The sequence below is a fragment of the Lolium rigidum genome, chromosome 1 (assembly GCF_022539505.1).
Source record: "Lolium rigidum isolate FL_2022 chromosome 1, APGP_CSIRO_Lrig_0.1, whole genome shotgun sequence".
Classification (NCBI taxonomy): domain Eukaryota; kingdom Viridiplantae; phylum Streptophyta; class Magnoliopsida; order Poales; family Poaceae; genus Lolium; species Lolium rigidum.
Window position 1 is genome coordinate 326,871,288 of NC_061508.1, and position 19,185 is coordinate 326,890,472.

At 44.3% G+C, this 19,185-nt stretch overlaps 2 protein-coding genes across 2 annotated transcripts; one reads left to right on the top strand and one right to left on the bottom strand.

Annotated features, from left to right (window-relative positions):
• Positions 1-924: 924 nt before the first annotated feature.
• Positions 925-5,083, bottom strand: LOC124684334 (phospholipase D Z-like). Its single transcript, XM_047218669.1, has 7 exons — positions 4,999-5,083; positions 4,317-4,521; positions 3,765-3,966; positions 3,441-3,634; positions 2,989-3,142; positions 2,389-2,553; positions 925-1,439 (listed from the first exon to the last, which is right to left on the bottom strand). The coding sequence occupies exons 1-7, from the start codon at positions 5,036-5,038 to the stop codon at positions 993-995; spliced, it is 1,407 nt and encodes a 468-aa protein (XP_047074625.1). The 5' UTR covers positions 5,039-5,083; the 3' UTR covers positions 925-992.
• Positions 5,084-10,489: 5,406 nt separating this feature from the next.
• LOC124699372 (ubiquitin-NEDD8-like protein RUB2) lies at positions 10,490-12,983 on the top strand. The gene is made up of 3 exons (XM_047231688.1): positions 10,490-10,688; positions 12,336-12,595; positions 12,714-12,983. Exons 1-3 carry the CDS (start codon positions 10,596-10,598, stop codon positions 12,820-12,822), a joined length of 462 nt encoding a protein of 153 aa, XP_047087644.1. The 5' UTR covers positions 10,490-10,595; the 3' UTR covers positions 12,823-12,983.
• Positions 12,984-19,185: the final 6,202 nt, after the last annotated feature.

Consider the following 19,185-nt stretch of genomic DNA (forward strand, 5'->3'; position numbering starts at 1 on the left):
TCAACGTGCATTCTCGTGACAGTGTGCCACTCGTGCGTGCAAAACCTCATAACATTCAGCACAAGTGCAGACTGACGAGTGATTCGTAGCCCCCGTCGCCGTCGCCGGCACGTACAGATGGCGGTTTTCCTCCTGATCACGTGAATCCCATAAAACCCGAGTTGTTGGAGGTGGTTACGGAGGTTATGGTGGCAGGCAGGCGAACAGACACAGAGGCACACAGCCGTGACCACCACAACACGGAGATGGCCGGACACCCCAACGTGCGATCTGGGACGTGTCTCTCTCACTGCTCACCTGAGATCGGGACTGTTATTTATGCTCTGGTCTGGAAACCTTCTTGGCTAACCAACCTTCCTCACCAATGATTTGCAAAAGGTGTATGTGTATCTTCCACTTCCAGAGTCCTTGACACGCCAAAACGGCACTGATGAAACACACGCACAGCACAGGTGTATCTTTTCCCCTCCAACATGCATCATAATGAGCAGTCGGTTTTGTTACAATGAGTTCGCCATATTGCCGTAAAGCTGCACACGATCGCCAATTCGCGATTACAGCTGTGCCCACTGAAAAACAAACACATAAACAAAGTGAAGCAAACCAAAGAAATTGTAGGCAGTGCAAAATACATCTATATTTACATTTCGGGATTACAATCATCGATGCACTGACTTATTCTCTCTACAGGGAACAAAACAAACATAAATGCTTCACAGGACGAGGAACGGCGACGCCCCCTCAGGACGCTTGCTCATTGTCAGAGTCATCCCCCACTTCTTCGTCCCAGCTTTCCTTGTGAACTGCGCCAGTTAGTTCTTCTCTATGCATTGCAAGAACTCCCTGTCTTTGGAGGTTCTGGAGAAAAATGTTGCGTGTAGTTTCCGCTTGTAGTAGTATCAATGTTATTTTAAAATTCCCCAATCCACTCCCCCGATGTGCTTTACTGACAGCAGGTTCAGAAAAGATCGAACCGATCTCATCGCCTGATCCTACACCGATGCCTGCAGAGGTTTAACCGGTACAGTATACGGAGAATCCCAGTCCGCATCAAACACGTCTTGCAGCTGCGAGACGATGGAGGGGTTGTACGTCCCGAAGCTCACCCCCGCCGTGGTGTAGAAGTAGTCCCAGATAAGGTTGCTGGTGCCAATGTTGGCCCTCGTGTCGCTCACGGCGTACTTGCCGTGGTTCACCCGGGTAAAGTCGGGGTAACGGTTCCCCGTCGCGGCGCCCTGGGACAAGGCAGGTCCGGTAGAGTTGTACCCTGGAACCACGTAGTACCTGATCTCAACCTTGCCACCGCAGTGGTTGTACTTGGAAGACGCGCAGAGGATGTTTGAGTATAGGAGGCTCTTCAGGTAGTTTTCGGTGTTCGGGATGAAGTGTGTCCAGTAGGCGACAAGGATCCTCACAGTTGCATTCTTGGAGATTATTACCTACCAATGGTCAATTTATCTTTAACTAGTAGGTGAATTCAATGTTAATGAATAGAGATAAAACGAAATGGGAAATTTTGAAAAAGAACAAAAGGTCAGTAGGCTGCTTAAATAGACTGATGTAGCAAGATAAAATTCCACAAAGTTCTGCTGTTAGCAACCGTGGTGCTGCAGTTATGGTGAAATTGCCAACTGGATAGTACTGATTGTGGTGATCATGTGGTCATGATGGTGCACCACCTGGATATTTGCAGCATAGCTGACAGCCGCGTTTAGAAGGCAGTGACAGCCTTAATGGCTGCAAGGGGGGTATAGGGGCCACGAGGCCAACAGAAGTAACAGCTGAGGCCCGCCTGAAACTGAAGGGAAGTTCAGGGAATGGGTGGAGACGCTGTGAGTTGGTAGTGCACACTAGAGAGCGGGAAATTTCATAGGTTTAACCTAGGATACGGTCAACTTTTCTGCATAACTGTTCATTTTCTTAGGAATTTCTAACATTTTGTAACCTATATATTAATGGTCGTATTTGAGCTCTCATACACCCATTTTACATCGATGGAACCATGATAAAGAAATATTTCCTTGACGAATAATATTTTAGAACGTTCTTTTAACTAAATTTTAGGTTATCTATATATTCTAATGCTGCAAATCAAATTTCCTTGCAGTCTACATAGGACCATATAGTATGCCAATTCTACTGAAACATGAACAGGGTCCCCCTCCTACCTACCACTGACAACCCGTCTTGTTTTCTCCGAGTAAAATACTAGTCAAATGATACAGTTGAGTATTGATATGTCTATGGCATATTACAATGAGAATATTCTTAGAGAAAGTGATACCAATAACCAATTCTCTAAGGGTTTGCCAAAAATCGAACATGAAAGCAAACTTTTTTTTTGGGCAATTTTTTTTTTTGAGGAATCATGAAAGCAAACTTGAATACCTCAGATATCGCTGATGACAACGATGGCCAGAACACAGTTTGAGGAGCATACTGCGACTGTCCAAGCCAATCCATAGTATTTATCCGCACCATTCCCTCAGAATTGACAGATTTGATGGTGTCGACCCAACCTTGCTCATCTGCCTGGAACTTGTCAAATGACAGCTGCAAAACATGAACACGTTGAATCAACACCGCGGGATGTGTTACAACTTACTAGACTATTCCTTGCACCATTGCAGTACCAAATAAGACAGTATTGTAAAAGGCCATGTGATCTGGCAATGGATCATTAACAAATGAATCACACAGCTTGGAATAAATATTTGACAGATTTATCAATTGTTGAAGCAGACATTCTAGTTTTCTGCCTTAGAACATAGACTATGCCAAAGAAAACAAATTTTGAAAATGTAAAGGCCACTAGAAATTAGTGTATGGCTGTGCGCTAGATGATTGGCTATTACAGCACCAACTGACTGAAAACTGTACCAGCTAATACTATAGTACTACTGTCCACATTTCACAGGTCACAGCTTGTGGTAAAAACTCGAAAGTTATTTTCTTGTTCTTCAGAAAAAGGACAATACGTGACATTACCTCAGGTGGAGAAAACGAAAGATAGCTGAAGTAGTGTTCTTTATTGGAACTCTTGAGCCCAGGGGTTTCGATTAAAACATCAAGCAGTTTAGGATTGGCAAGTGATGGATAGCCATCCACATATGGGACATCGACAGAAAGGGGCAGTGGTGACCTGATGGGAGAAATTTCCATTATTAAATTCAGGAAAACTGGGTCCAAGAATTAGAGTATTTATGCCTACTAATATTGTTTTGACAAATTTATGAAACGACAACATGGCTTCAAGTAAATAATACTAGCAATTATTACATCCTTTTAACATCAAACAAAATTATGCACCTTACATAAACGGTGAAGATAAAAGGAACAGGGCTAAATGTTGTCAGCACCTTGACCAAAACATCGACAAATTATAGATAATGCATTGTCATTTAGGTGGTTGTTCCTTAATTATAGAGAAGGATACAAACCTGCATCTATCTTTTGGTTGTAGGAAATGCGACCAGCATGGCACTTTTCTAGAAGTCTGCCACTGCTTATCCAAGGCAACTTTAGTGTAAGTGGTTGAATTCAGCGTTGAAAGTGTCCAAAGATTTTGAAAATATACTTCAACAGTTTTTGCTATCTGTGGACAACTAGTAAAATAAATCCCAAGCTCCTTCACCTGCAACAAAAAAACCACAGCTAGTATTAAACACTTCCCTTCACAAATTTATTTATACAGCACTACTTCGGAAACTACAATAATATAATAACACCACAAGGATATAGGATAATTTAGCTTTCATATATACCTGGGTGAGGGACTTCCAATCATTGTTTGCAGATCCAATATACAAATCTTTTTTGTCGGATATCCATACTTTTGCATGCAGAACGCCAGATCCCCACCAATCCTCAAAAAGCAAGGTTGCATTCTGAACATTTGGTCTTCCAGCAGCGAGATCAGCGCTCTCTTGGTCGAATTCAGGTGCAAATCCAGAGTGCTGCACAATCCTGAAAAAGATGCTACGATTGTTAACATGAGAAATAAGTCTCCTATACATACAATTATGGGAAATACTTTTGTACATTATAAATTCACTTATTTTTGTTATCTCACTATTTTTTCCTGATTGCCTTAAGCATTTGACTGCAAAGTGCCACATGTGCATTATCACTGTCATGTAGTTTTTTCTTTCAGTAATGGACAGTATGTTGATTTTATTAATATAAAGTTAATACCAAGTAGACCTGGCCTTTGCAACAACACAATGTGAAAGGTAGCTTCCTACGACAAAGAAATCATTGTAAGGATAGTAGCCTGGTACTCTGGTTAACACTAAAATTTCAATATCAACCCTTGCCTGATTTTGACCTTACGATCTGCAGCATTCTCCAGTGCATTGTAAACCCGGAGCCCCTGTTCGGCCCCAAATCTTCTCATGTCACTCTCAGAGAACCCGTAATCCCCTGATTTGGGGTTCTTTGGCTGCGCTAATAACTGCCAGTACTGTGCAAGGATATCCAAGTTCTTCGTCGCATTACCTGAGAGCCACTGGAGCACATCCGCTGCGGATCAGCAGGAGATCAGAGTTCAGAAAATCCTATGAAAATAAAGATACACATGATTCACTCCAAAAGATAAATAAGACACACATGCAAGCAATTCAGCATCACAACCAACAGCAACCAAAATAACTATCGATATGGATACGGCCGACGATTGTTTACTGCCGAAGTGTGGATTATCCATCAGTTCTAGCAAATCGATATCCCTACACGGCTACACCAGGCACGAGCAAATGCGCAACAGAAGGCACACAAGAACTACATCTCCATTGTTTTCATATATAATCTCAAATTATCAACCACGCAACCTCTGTAAATCAACCGAGCACACTCAAAAGATGTCACATTTTCCCCCCTTCAGCAGACCACACCTCCATTCTCAGGTTAACACGGTTGCAGACGGACAGCTGAAGTACATCAAACGTAACGCCGTCTTTCCATGGCTCTACATCAAAAGGGGAGCGGACGGGATGGTACCTGTGGAGAGGACCCCCGGGACGCGGCGGAGGTGGGGCATGTCGGTGGGGATGGACTGCACCAGCCACGCCTTGCACGAGGCCGCTGCGGCCGCCGCTGGCAGTGCGGCGACGGCGAGGACGGGGAGGAGGAGGACGACGACTAGGAGGCGGCGGCGAATCAGAGGAGCCATGGCTCCTCGTGCGGCAGGCCGGCGGCGGCGTGGACTGAGCTGTGGCGACGGCAGAGTGGATGTGAAGGAATATCGGAGGAGAGTTGAAGAAGTCATCCTGGCAGGCTTTTATACATGTTATTTTGGTGTATTTTCTCGCAGAAGAATTGAAATATTTTCGTTTGCATTCACGTGTGTTCAGGCCTGTTTGAATCCAAAAATGCCGGATCTCGTTTCTTCCGCCGTAATTTGTACTACTCTTTTTCTCACAAGATTATTTAGTAGTAGTACTCTATTTTTGGACGCGGCATGCTTCATGGCGGTGAGAATATTCTTCGAGCACATCGGGCATCCAATAGTTGACTGATTATCATTTTTAGAATAAGTTTGATTGTCCGTACCAATTGTTCTTTAAGAAAACTGTACTACCAATTGCTGACCGAGATTGGTAAGAAAAATGATTAGATTCCCAAAATCGATAAGTAAAATGATTAGATTCCTCCGGAATCTGCGGCGTGAGCAACTTTCGGGTTGGCCATCATTGAGAAAATTGCACAAACCAGCAACTCTTGGGGTAAAAATTGCACAAACCAGTGACTCAAATTTCGTTTTGCACAAACCAGTGAGTCTTGGGGTAATTGTTTATACAAAGCTATAATGACTTGATTCCGGTGCTTAATAGCCTATATCTCCACCACATCGCATGCAGGTCAGCAGGCACGTGCAAATGCTTCAGGCTTTGCCTACAGAATTACCATATCTAGAAAAAGGAAATACAAAGTGCATAATTCTAATAATATGGCTTCACTGTAAACAAAATCAGAGCATTACAACATCATACATGAGTAGTGAATAATATGAGCACTTACATAAAAAAATGGCAGCAAGATTGGACCATTATACATCAAATAACAGCAAGATTGGAGCATTATAGAATCTCTGTTGACCACTTTTTTGTCCAAAATCGAGGGAGTACACCTAGTCTGTGCATAGAACAGATGCAGACGGGCCTGTTCATCCAGTCTAATAGACTCTTTAGCGAGCACCTCATGCACACTATACTTGCTACAGAAGTCGTTACCACCAACCGATGGTCCATCTTCATGGCACAGATCTGCGTAGCCATAGCCATGTCTAGCTACCATCGATGTCGTCATGAGACAACACCCCCAGCCTATGTGTGTCCATCAACAGTCACCAAGACCACGTGGCGCCACCCCGCTAATTCATATGTTTCTTCATAACGAGTTAGGCAAAACAAATTACAATGAACATTTTTGATAAACCCTTGTCTAGTTCATATGTTTCTTCAAAACTTGGAGAAACTACTTCCGTCAGAACAAGTTCACATAAGGCATTCTGAGAAGTTCCCAGCGTACATGACGCGCCCGATGGTGTCGCCGATGCCTCCGAAGGTAGAACCCTCCCGGTTCCGGCCTCCAGACGCCGCTGGCCCCACGGTGGGCGCCAACTGTCGTTGCCTATTCGACGGTACTCTAGAGGAGGGATCCTCATGGAGGGAAGATGAAGTAGGGGCCATTGGGCGGAGAGTCCTCGGGACGGTGGTACGCGATTTACCCAGCTTCGGATCACCTGCGCGATGGCAAGGCCTACTGCTGCTTGTCTGGAATTATCTGGGCGCTTTCACGTTGTTACAATGAGTTGTGGTTGTGCCTTTAGGGCTCCCGGGATCCGGCTTATAAAGGCGCATGGATCTAGGGTTTACATGGAGAGTCCTAGCCGGAATTCAAGTTGCCTAACTACGGTACAATGTCTTGCCGTGTACGTCAAGGGTCCTCCTTCCTTCTATACCGTGCGGGATCCGGATACCTTATGGGCCTCCACGGATCCGGCCTCCTTCGTAGGTCGGTTGGGATCCGACTTCCTGCTCCTGGGCTGGACTTCATCCTTCAGAATCTACAGCTGGGACGCCCGATGGGCCACATGCCACATCACCATCTGTGGGCCACCCGGGCTTGCCGGATCTAGGCCATGCCGTTGATATACCCATAAAGTATACCCACAACAGTGCTGGAGGTGGAGGCACCCAGGGCTGTGGCTGTGGCGGAGGAGCCCAGGGCTGTGGCGGCGGTTGAGGAGCCCAGGGCTGAGGGACGGGCACCCGCGGTAGCTGAGCCGCCAGCCGCTAGGCAATTGCACGCCCGACCAGGCATCGCACGGCGTCCAGTTCCCGTGCATCAGCCTCCCCATGGTGCCGCTGCCGGACGCCTCGAAGTCGTTCTTCTTCTTCCCCATGGTGCTGCAGCGGCGCGCGGCGGTGGAGGTGGGAGTGGAGGTGTAGGCGAGGGTAGGAATTGTGTCGGTCGACTTTTGAGGCCGGCCGCGCGCGGGAAACGATACCATTGAACCCGCCGCCCGCCAGTGCGCGCGCAGAACAGGCAGCCGCAACACTGAAGTCGAAGGCTGCGGCGCAGACGCGGAAGCGTGATGCCTCGATACAGGCTCGCTGCCAGGCGGGCCCGTAGAGGAAGCGAGCGGACGCTCGGCACCGCGCAACGTCCACGGATACGCAAACGTGCCGCATATTTGCGTCGCGTTTGTGTCGTTGCGGACACCCCGAACACAATACGTCGCCCCACTGGAGCAGGGTGTAGACGCATTTCCGGTCCGCGCGGACGGAAACGGTCGCACAGCGTCTGTTTGCGTCGCCTCGTTGGAGATGCCCTTAAACACAGGATTCAAGTCTTTACAGCTTTGTGCAAACAATTACCCCAAGAGTCACTGGTTTGTACAAATCGAAATTTGAGTGACTGGTTTGTGCAACCTTTGCCCCAAAAGTTGCTGATTTGTGCAATTTTCTCGCCATCATTGGATGCAACTCATCCTCCTAGGCCAGGGCGTGACACGTGTCCCAACGAGGGGCTTGCCCACCATCTTATCCCGTGAGTCAACGAAGCACCACATCTTCTTCGTCCATGGGATCGAGAAAGACCACCGTGCACACCTCTGTTCCCAATGCAGCCCCACCATCGTGCCCACATAGCGCCACCACCGTCGCCATCGATCACCGCCTCTTGGAGCCACGCACCGCCGGATGGGGCGGGGCGGTAATGCTAGACTTACAGAAAGATTGCTACGAACTGTAATTATGGGCTGATGTGTAGAAGGGTGGTTGGTGCAGATTTTTTCCTTTGCTGAAATTCCGGAGCACGTACAAATCAGGCAGCTCTTCCACTGTGCTTGTAAGAAATTTTTGTAAATTCTATCCGTAGATGTAGCATTACTCGGGCGGGGTGCGGGTGCTGAAGGGGCCGCTGACCTACATCACAGCGGCATGTGCCCAGAGGTGCTGCTGCTCTGTGCCCCGAGGGCGTCGCCATCGACCCCCACTGCATCGTCCTGTGCCCTAAGGGGCTCGCCGTCAACCTCCACCAGCCCGAAGGTCCATCGCGCTGGTGCCCCTTAGCACCTCTTGTGCCACACCGGAATCGTGGCCGCCGGATGTGCAACACGGATCTCGCCGAAGACCTCGTAAAAAATGGCGTGATGCTACAATAGTATAAAATGTTTGTTACAGTTGTGTTGCAGTATTGCTATTTTAGTACAAATTTTTCGCTACCAGGTCTCCAGCGAGATCGGATTTACTACAATAGCACCAAGTTTTTGCTACAAAATGTTTCCCACGGGTGTTCAGCGATGTCTCCGGGGGAATCGGCAAACTCTATTCTCCGCTTAATGCGGAGGATACATAGGACGCCCGCTTAGGGAACCAGTTCTAGGCCAGGCCCATCTAACGAGAGGAGGGACTGGTTCGTCCCCTTCAGGCTTCAGGTTCGTTTTTCGTTTTTTCCCATTCCTTCCGATTTCAGTTTTTTCAACGTTCTTCTGTTATGTTTATTTTGAACCTTTTCAATTTCGAAATTTTCGATTTTTTCAGATTTAAAGTTTGTTCAACTTTCGAATTTTGTTCAGACTATGAAATTTGTTCTTATTCGAAATTTGTTCGGACTACGAAATTTGTTCATATTCAAAATTTGTTCAGACTATAAAGTTTGTTCATATTTGAAATTTTGATTTTTTTTAAATTTTTTCAGATTTTAATTTTTGAACTTTTCTCAACTTTGAAATTTGTTTAGATTCAAAATTTGTTCAAAATTGAAATTTGTTTACATATTGAAAAAGTTCAGTTTAAAAAAATGTTCACTTTGAAATTTGTTTCATTCTAAAAAATGTTCAGTTTTAAAAATGTTTATTTTTTGAAAAATGTTCGGTTTTCTAAAACTTCAGATATAAAAATGAAAAAGAAAACAGAAAATAAAAGAAAGAAAAAGATAACAAAAAAAGAGCGAGTACCCTTTTGTTGGGTTGCTGCCGGGAGGCCCATAAGCTAGTGCTCAGCCGAAATGGAAACTTGCTCCCGCTTAAAGCGACAAATCCTATACACCGACCAGGTCGGTGCCTACCAGGCACCGCACACCCTGGTCGGGTATTGGGCTTGGGCCATTTTCACCTTTTTTCCTTTTTTTGTTTTTGTTTTCTGTTTTTTTATTTTTTTATTTTTTGTTTTAATTTTTTGTATCCTTTTCTTTTTGTTAAAAGTCGAAAATTTTCAAATTTGAAAAAGTTCAAAATTGAAAAACCTTCAAATTTGAAAAGTGTTGAAAGCAAAAAACTGTTCGTATTCAAAAAATGTTCATAATCGAATAATGTTTAATTTAAAATATGTTCATTTTCAAAAAAATGTTCAAATTTTGAAAAAAACCCCGAAATTTTGAAAAAATATTCAATCTAAAAAATGTTCAAATTTTGAAAAAAAGTTGAAATTTTGAAAAAATATTCTAAAAAACATTTATCGACAATTTTTTTTTGAAAATAGACAAAATATTTAAAACTTCTAGATTTTTAAAAAACAGATTCAAAATTTTCTTCTTTTTAAAAAACGAAAATATGTAAACAGAAAAGAAAAAAAGAAATAGAATAAGAAAAAAGAAATAACCTTACCTGATGGGCCACGGCCCACTACACAACCGCTGGGTCGGGGGGTGTGCGGCACCCCGTCCGCGCCGACCCGATCGGTGTATAGGAGGTCCCTTAAAGCGGGCAATTGGAGCTCCCGGGGGACTCCGCGCCCAAAGCTCTTTTTAAAGCAAAAGCGAAATTTGATTTTTTGGTGTGACCAAGCAAAATCTGTATTTTGACACAAACGCATGTAGGCCTGGCCCGGCCCGCCTCACAGCCTCGTCTTAGCCCATGGAAACAAACTGCCACCGAATCCGATCCGGCCAGCGCCTGTTGGGGAAACGCGGCCCGACATCGACGCAATTACGGCCTTCGCAGGGTGTATATATGCAAAACAGCCACGCCTCAATCATCATCATCATCATCCCCGAGCAGAGCAGACCCAAGGACGGACGCGACCTAAACCTCCGGCGAGGACCGAGCAAAACCCTAGCAGGCAGATCGACGCCGAGAGGAGGGTCCCGAGATGCAGATCTTCGTCAAGACCCTCACCGGGAAGACCATCACGCTCGAGGTCGAGAGCAGCGACACCATCGACAACGTCAAGGCCAAGATCCAGGTCCGCTCCCCTCCTCCCTTCCCCGCTGACCCGCCCTCGATCTGCGCCGCCGCCGTGCCCGAATCGTGCGCGCGGCCTTAGATGATTATTGTCTCGGTGAAATTTCTTAGATCATTAGTTGTCTGGGTTGGAGTGGGTTCTGGCCTCCCTTCGATTTAGGTCTGGCACTGCGCTGTGTATATGTTTTGTGCTAATAGTCTGCAGTAGTGTGGTGCTGTAATAACCTAATGATTTTGTAGAATTGGGGAAGAAAGTTAATTTTAGTCAAAAAAAAATTGTTCTGTTTGAGGGGAGCGTGGCCTTATGATGTATTGATGTTATTACCCGCAGGCTGTGGGTTTTGTGCGGCTAGGTTAGTTTTGTGTTACATATTATTGATCAATAAAACCTGAATTGTAGGAAAATCTGATATGTATATACCAATTGATTGACTGACGATCAAAAGTTCCTGTTTTCCCTCCCTTACTCAACCCAGACTAGCCAGTGCACATGCGAAATCACCATACTAAGTACAGGACAAACGTTATTCACAAGCTCAACTTGCATCATGAGGTGGAGATAATGTACCACAATGATCAAATAATCGACCGATTCAGGGATTAACTGGCCGGTTAAAAGGTGCTAAGTGGGTCGCCGAATTGAATTCAGTGTGATCGGTTGTTACTCGCCTGTGCTGATTAATCCGTCTGACAACCTGAATCAGTCTGTAGTTTTATAATTAACTGGCCAAATTTCGAGCTTTAGGTCACCCCTCCCTGCAAACATCTACCCGATTCGATTAAGGTTGGGCGCTCATGCTCGATCCCTGCCCCCCCCCCTGCTCGATTCCATCGCCGACGTCCAGTTTGTTCTGCTGGCAACCTGATGTTGCCTGCAGAAGTTCAAGGCCACCTTCAGCACCCTCCTTTAGCAGGGGATGTGATGGAGGTGCAAGAAGAGTGGACTGGGTGGTGCCCTGGAGAATATGATAGTGGCCAGCAGGTGAGATGGTTGGCTAGTTCAGGCCGACAAGCTGAAAAAAGGAAGAGAAGGTGGTGGTGGCTGCGGAGTATAGGATCTAATTGGCTTTTGGGTTTTGGAGAAGTACTGAGCTAACTATATAGATGCCCATTTACTATCTCTTTCTCTCTTATACATATTTTTTTAAGTGTAGTTGGCCACCCATTAATGCCTGACTGATTAAATCAGTCAATCTGCTGATTACTCTCTACTCTCCAGCCGACCAAGCAGTAGCCGATTAATGTTTCTTCATCGTCGCCTAGCAGTTATTTAATGTCCTTACTATGCCGAATTACATGCCATATTTTGCGGGCAAGGAACTGCTTTAAATGTATAGCTTATGGTTACACTTGTGCTTTTTTAAACTAATAGATGACTGTTGGCTGAACTACTGTCGTAAGCTTGCAGTGTTTATATCTTTTGTAATGTAATACTGCATTCTTTATTCTGTTTGCTGGTATGAGATCTAGAACCACCCCACAGTTGAAAGGTATTGTATTGTCCATCCTTTTGGCTGTGATGTGGTATGGAATTTTATTTTGGCTCCTGCTTGTGCTTGTAGAGAGTAGAGACCCATTTTCTGGAACTTTTATCATTGAAATACCAATGAGTAACTGAAAATTTGTCATGCTGGTTTAATTTCTTCAGGACAAGGAAGGCATCCCCCCAGACCAGCAAAGGCTAATTTTTGCTGGAAAGCAGTTGGAAGATGGGCGCACATTGGCTGATTACAACATCCAGAAAGAGTCCACTCTCCATTTGGTGCTGAGGCTCAGGGGTGGAACTATGATTAAGGTGAAGACACTTACCGGGAAGGAAATCGAGATTGACATTGAGCCCACTGACACAATCGATAGAATCAAGGAACGTGTGGAGGAGAAAGAGGGAATTCCACCTGTTCAACAGAGGTAACTCATGAAAATGAAATCTGGGAGTCTTATATGTGTTAGCATTCTCTCGTTAAGCTTCACGTTGCTTTATATGTGTTTGCACTCATTGATCTCAAGAAACCTGTCCTGTGAGCAGGCTCATCTATGCTGGGAAGCAACTTGCTGATGACAAAACTGCCAAGGACTACAACATTGAAGGAGGTTCAGTGCTCCATCTTGTGCTTGCTCTGAGGGGTGGTCAGTAGACGCAGCTTCATTGTGTGCCCTATATTCCATTTCTACCAGAAGTTGCTGCAGACTTAGAGCTGTGTAATTCCAGGTTGATTAAAGTACCATGTGTATCACATTGTGAAATCGGCTGTCATATGTATGGGAAATGTTTGAACTCTACTTTTACCTGTTGTCATGTGATTTGTTGTTGCTCCCAGTCATATTCAGCTTGAATGCGTCGATTTGCTCGAATACTCATTGCAAAATGTTTGCCATTGATGTACCTTCCTTGCGGCTAAGGTGATCTTTGGGCCAGATTTTACGCTCATCTTGTATTCTGCTGTCGTTAGCTTTGTACAGTAGCTTTCTTGTGCCAGGTGATGTGCAAGGTTAATCTCTGCTTGCAAACTACTCCCTCCATCTCAAAATATAACTCAGTCTTTGAAGCACAACTTTGATCACTAGTATATACCAAATTATATGGATTGGTATATTGTTGCATTTGTCTTCCAAATCATCTTCATTTTGTACATATTTATACAAATTTTGTGGATACATTATAATTATTAATTATAGTTGAAGTTGTGAAATTAAAGGGTGACTTTATTTTAGGAGAGGGATTACTTTTGATCACCAAAGGCTTGCTGTGTTAAAAATCACAAGTTTTATTCTATATAAAGAAAACATTGTGCTGTGGAACAGAGAAAAGGAGTGTTAAGAATCATCTCACAAGTTTTATTCTTTAAAAATTAAAACATTTTGCTGTGAAACAGAGAAAAACATGTTGGATCGCTACAACAAACAAAAATACTCCAAATCCATTTTGCTTTACTTTTCGCCCTAGCTGGCTGTTCATAGCTATCCTGCGCAAAGCATCACCATCACACATAGTAAGCCTTTCTGTTCATTATGGTTGTGAATCTAATTCCATAGTGATAACTGGTCAGAATATTACTCATATTTTTTGCTAGATCTCCAATTGGCAGTATACAAAGCAAGCAGACAATTAGAATTATACACCTTTGAACAGTTCACTTGTCACTACAAAATGTGATTTGTGAATCTGATTCCATATTACACTGTGCAAGTGGTTCTTGCATCTCCTATCAAGAGACTCGTGAAAATATACCCCAAACATGGCATCTGGTCCCTACTATCTAGGGTTCAGACTTTTTGGTTCCGTTTGGTGAACATTCTTTACAATGACAGGAACAACCGTTGCTGGAATTCAGTTCAATGCTCCTGAAGGCTGAAGATTCTTGTGCAATGCTCCTGAAGATATCATTTAAATTGATGCACACCACTCATAGATCTGCCATCTTCTCTTTGTAAAGATAAAGATGAATCCATCTCATCTCTTAGTGCACTTCTCATGCATCACTAAGTGGTTGAAGGGGTATCTTCATAAATAAAACTCAGTGCCAGATATGAGCGTTTCTGTTGGATAGAATAATGAAGGTTTAATGTTCTTGTCTGAGGCAGAAGTTTCTTTCTAACTATTGTCATGCAGCCAACATAGAAGGTTCAAATATTCCTTTTGTTTTTCCGTTCTTATATTCCGTCCAACATATCATTGATTTTCTGTTAGGACTTTGCGCTTTCTTTGGTCGGTACATTCTTCGCGCACCTGCATGCTGACCTAAAAGGTAATTTATGTCATTATCTCGGGTTCCTATTTGATAAAATCCATGCTTCTGTGTTTGCTCTATCTAAGTGCAATGTTTATTAGGTCTAACTAGGCACGCTATGTCATTACACATAGGTTTATTCCCACAATCAAATCTGCATATATGCTGTAGTTAAGAGAGAACAAAAATGCCTGTCTTCAATAAATTTGCTGCCTTCAGCTAATGTGTTATGCACTTATGCAAATAAAGTTAGTGAATCATTTCAGAATAAATAAATGAGGATAGTGAGCATGACATAATCTGTCTGTAGGTAGTTGTATCTTCTCTTGTTTTGCCCTGTTTTATAATGCTAAGTTTCTTTATAGATGTCAAGAACATGATACTTTCATGGAAACGTTCCAGCTCCGGTTTCTCAAACAGGGACTTGATCTTCTCCTTACCACAGGATTTCTTATGTGTTGCTAGTGAATCGCCCGCGGCGCGCCGAGCAAAGTGAGCAGTGAGTGCGTGTCCATGTACATCCCTCCTAGGTATTGTAGGGGACCAAATAATCTTAGCTAATCATATGAACAGGCCACTTCTAACTCTACTCCTTCACCCTGAATGGCTGCAACTTGCGAAAAAATACTTTCACTTTAAAGACACCATTCTAACTTCTATACTCTGTTAGCTTTCCCCTAGGTTCATGGATTGGCCAGGAGCTCAGGACCATTGTTCAATTCCTTAAGCACTTCACTAAAACCTAAGTAATTTTCACTTACTTTTCTCAAGCTTAGACAGGTCCATGCTTGGTTAGAACCCAGGCTCAGGACCATCCTGGTGACTTCATTTATGTTCCTTTTTTTGGATTGATACGAGGAGCACGTTGTTTCTTCTTCATCCTTGTGGACAATTAATCGGCATGCACCTTGCATCAGATCACCATCATGGCATCATCATCATCCCGGCCATGAACTGAAAGCTAGGGCTTGTCATTGGTGGGGCACAGGAATCTCTGGGTGATCTTGGAATATTTGATTGATCTTGTGCAGGATTAAAGAAGAAGATCTTGCAACTGGAATTGTATGAATGTATGCTAGACCAGGTAAGAGGACTGGTTAATTACTAGCTGGGACCGGCCTATTAATAATAAATTTGGATTAATCCAGCATCACTTCTTTTCAGTGATTTGGCTAGTCAAAGCACACAAAAAAAGCTAGATTGATGTCATGCATTAGTACATTAGCCGAGTGGATTTTGTATGCTTGATAGAGTAGGTCATGTGCTGCGAACATATATGCTTGCCTTTTCATGATTTACTTGATCACGTTTCTCTTTGGTTAAGCTACGAGTGTTTTAGTTGAGGATTAGCTGAATGCCCTTTTACCGTTCCCAATTTAAAATATCTCAGCATCCCCATTCATCATAGACGACTATTGAACAAGGAGTGAAGTTCCGTTGAAACTCGCTTCGAACTTAAATTGGGATGCTGACAAAGCAAGTTTCTTTCAAATGGAGATAGGCTTATCTTGATAAATGTAGTGTGAACTAGCCTACCGAAATTCATGCTATCTTTTATTGAAATACATAAAGAGATTAGGAAAAGAGTAGACTTATATCAATCTCATTTTTTCTGGCAGAAGGATCAACTAAAACAAAAGTACAGATTAGTTAAATGGAACATCATCTGTAGATCTAAGGAGCAAGAGGGGTTAGGGGTGGAAGTTTTGGAACTAAAAAATAGATGTTTGTTAAGTAAATAGTTATATAAAAAATAGGAGTTTGACAAGAATTATTGAATAATAAATATCTCAAAAATAATACTTTGTCACAAGTGACTGCACTAGTAGTTCCTTTGGTTCCGGCCGTGTCCTGGGCCGGGACCAAGGCCTGCCCACGTCGCCCCGAATCTATCCAATCGTACGGCACCCATAGGTCCCGGTTCGTTCGGACACATTTGTCTTGGTTTGTATTCCAAACCGGGACTAAAGGGTTTTGAGGCCCGCTGCGCCTACGGTACCCCCTTTAGTCCCATCTGGTGACACGCGCCGGGACTTAAAGTCAAACAGTTCGTTCCCGCGAAAGCCGATCGTCGCGTCACCATTACTGGCCCGCTTCGAAATCAAGTGTCACGCGCCGCTCGGCCACGGGAATCTGAGCCGCCGGCGCCGGCGGCCAGCCACGGGAATTGATCACCCGGTGGCTAGCATGTTCATCTTCATGTTCCTTTTCTTTATATGCTCACATCTTCTCCACCATTGCCACACACATTCTTCTCCATCTCATCTTCTCCACCATTGCAAAAAGCTCTCCTCTATGTCGACGTTTCGGACTCAATGGAGCACCTCGTGCGTGACCCGGCTCCTCGAACTTGGGTATACCACCTCATTGCCGAATGGATGTTTTTCAAGGTCACGATCGCTCTCCGTGCAAGAAGGATGGAGAAGTGGATCCGCGCCGTGAAGAGGGACTATCTCGACAACGCACCAATCAAGTGCGTCGGCTTGGACTGCGAGTTCATCAACCCTCGTGAGGGTGATTAGCGCGCCGCCGTCCTTCAACTCTCGGTGGCGTTCGAGAATTTGGTATTCCAGATTTGTCAGGATGATGAAGTGCCATAAGTTCTCAAGGAGTTCTTGCAGGACGAGAACATCATATTCTGCGGCGCGGCTATCGGCAATGATGTGGAGATGCTGAGTACCGACAGTATTCATATTACTTCTGCGTTCGACCTCCAGAAGATACTCCCGAATCCCACAAATAATCCCATTCCGAGTCTATATGATCTGGCGAATTCTATCATTGGGACAAATCTTGAGAAGAAGAAGAGGAAGAGGTACAAGAAGAAGGACGCCGCGCAAGAAAAAGAAGATGAACTGATATTTGGGTGGGTCAATGTTCCATTGAGCTACGAGCAAGTGCACTATGCCGCTCTAGACGCCCGTCTGGGCTTCGAGATGGCTAGGAGTTATTGGGAGCTAGTTGGCTACAATAGCCATGTTGATTGTCTCCACATTTAAAGAACTATGTGTATGAACTATGTGTCTTTCTATAAGTCTTCAATATATATCGAAGTATGTGTATGAACTATGTGTCTTTCAACATATATCGAACTATGTGTATGAACTAGCGACATATTTCCTTGTGTATTTTACATCTCTACATTCACTCAGTCATGGGACACGTTTCTTGCATACCTAAGTTATATTAGTCCATGCCTCTCCACGTCCACCTCCATCACCATCACGTTTCTTGTATCTCTGCATGACGCCACCTCCACGTCCACCTCCATCACCATCACGCTGCACCCGGCGCTCCACCATCACGCTGCAACCGAAGAAGATGCCGTTCCAATTGCGGTTTACAGATTTAAAGATATTATTTGCCCAATTGCAGTATTTAGATTTAAATATTAATTATTTGTCCATATTATTTGAATAATGCATATATTATTTGATAGGGATTTCTATTTTCGTGCCCTCGGGTTTTTAGTTGTGCTCAGTTTTCCCCAGCCACTTCGTTTTTCCTCAGTTTTGCCCAAGCCCTTGTCTGAAACCCTCACAAGTGCTGGAACGGCCGGTTGCCCGACGGGTCAACAACTTTGACCGTTATCTGCTGACTAGTGGGGCCACGTAGAGCCCGCAAAGACACGTCAGACCATCCATCTTTGTTTTACCGTAAGCATCGCCGTATCCCTAACCAAAACACGGACGAGTGGGGCTTCGGTATATCGAATGACAAGTGGGGCCATGACGCTGATACAAGGGGCAATACACGGTTAGGATTAGATTCTTAAACGGAGCTCTACAACGATGACACGGAGGAGGTGGCCAGCGGGGTGCCGAGATGAGATCGACGTCCACAAAGAACGGCATGAGGCGAGACCAGACGCATTAGATAGATATGAACTAGACGCGTTTAACCATGCAAAGAAGAGAAGAAATGGTCGAGGACATCGACGAATGCCTCAACACTTTGACTGACGGTGTCGGACACGAACGCGAGCAATATAGAGAAAACTAGTCTCTCCTTTCTGGCGTGTATAGATGGGTGCTAGGGGAGTGTGGTGGCGAAGGGAAAGACCTCGCGGTGGTCTTGGCGTCCAGCATAGCGGGGCGGCGTGGCCGTGCCCACAACGGCGTGCATGTTCGGCATTGGCATTAGCATGTACGTTCGGCATTGGCATCGGCGGTATCTCTGGTGTGTCAGTGATCGAATGAGCGGACGGGATTGAGGGTGCATCCCGATGGTGACCTAGGAGTGGCGGTGAGCATAGTCGTTCCGACCATGCCGATATCGGGATCGGCATCGTTTGGAGGTTGTGGTGCTCGAATCAAGATGGGATTTGTTTCTTGTATGCCAAGAATTTGAAACAAGTTTCCTGTTGAAGGTTAGGTAAAATACGAAAGTTTGTAACTAAAAATTTTACTGGCACCATGGTGAGGTTCTTTTTGATAGAGCTATACGGTTTGGCAAATGTTTTTGACACTTTTTAGATATTCCTTGTTGTTACACGTATGGCATCATGTATGGTAAATTTGGGGTCATTTGGAGATGTTCAAAAAAATCACTTTGCTTAAGTGCATGTCGTTTCGTCTCACTGAAACCAGCTTTTGTAATAAGGTGATTTTTTCTACCTTCTCTAAATGACCTCAAATTTCATACAGATGATCTTCTATACATAGATAGATTTTTTTGTTTTTACATTTTTTGAACTTTTTATTTCCCTTTATAATACCCAGTTGATTTTCAGGTCAAAACCTCGAAAAACAGCATCATGTATGGCATCAT

What these genes read in the sequence shown, in the direction of transcription:
- LOC124684334 (XM_047218669.1), bottom strand. Translation starts at nt 5,038, where the DNA reads ATGCCCCACCTCCGCCGCGTCCCGGGGGTCCTCTCCACAG. An exon ending in CCCGGGGGTCCTCTCCACAG is followed by an intron (nt 4,522 to 4,998) that starts GTACCATCCCGT and finishes GCTGATCCGCAG; the next exon opens with CGGATGTGCTCCAGTGGCTC. An exon ending in CAACCAAAAGATAGATGCAG is followed by an intron (nt 3,143 to 3,440) that starts GTTTGTATCCTT and finishes TTCTCCCATCAG; the next exon opens with GTCACCACTGCCCCTTTCTG.
- LOC124699372 (XM_047231688.1), top strand. Translation starts at nt 10,596, where the DNA reads ATGCAGATCTTCGTCAAGACCCTCACCGGGAAGACCATCACGCTCGAG. An exon ending in ACGTCAAGGCCAAGATCCAG is followed by an intron (nt 10,689 to 12,335) that starts GTCCGCTCCCCT and finishes TAATTTCTTCAG; the next exon opens with GACAAGGAAGGCATCCCCCC. An exon ending in ATTCCACCTGTTCAACAGAG is followed by an intron (nt 12,596 to 12,713) that starts GTAACTCATGAA and finishes TCCTGTGAGCAG; the next exon opens with GCTCATCTATGCTGGGAAGC.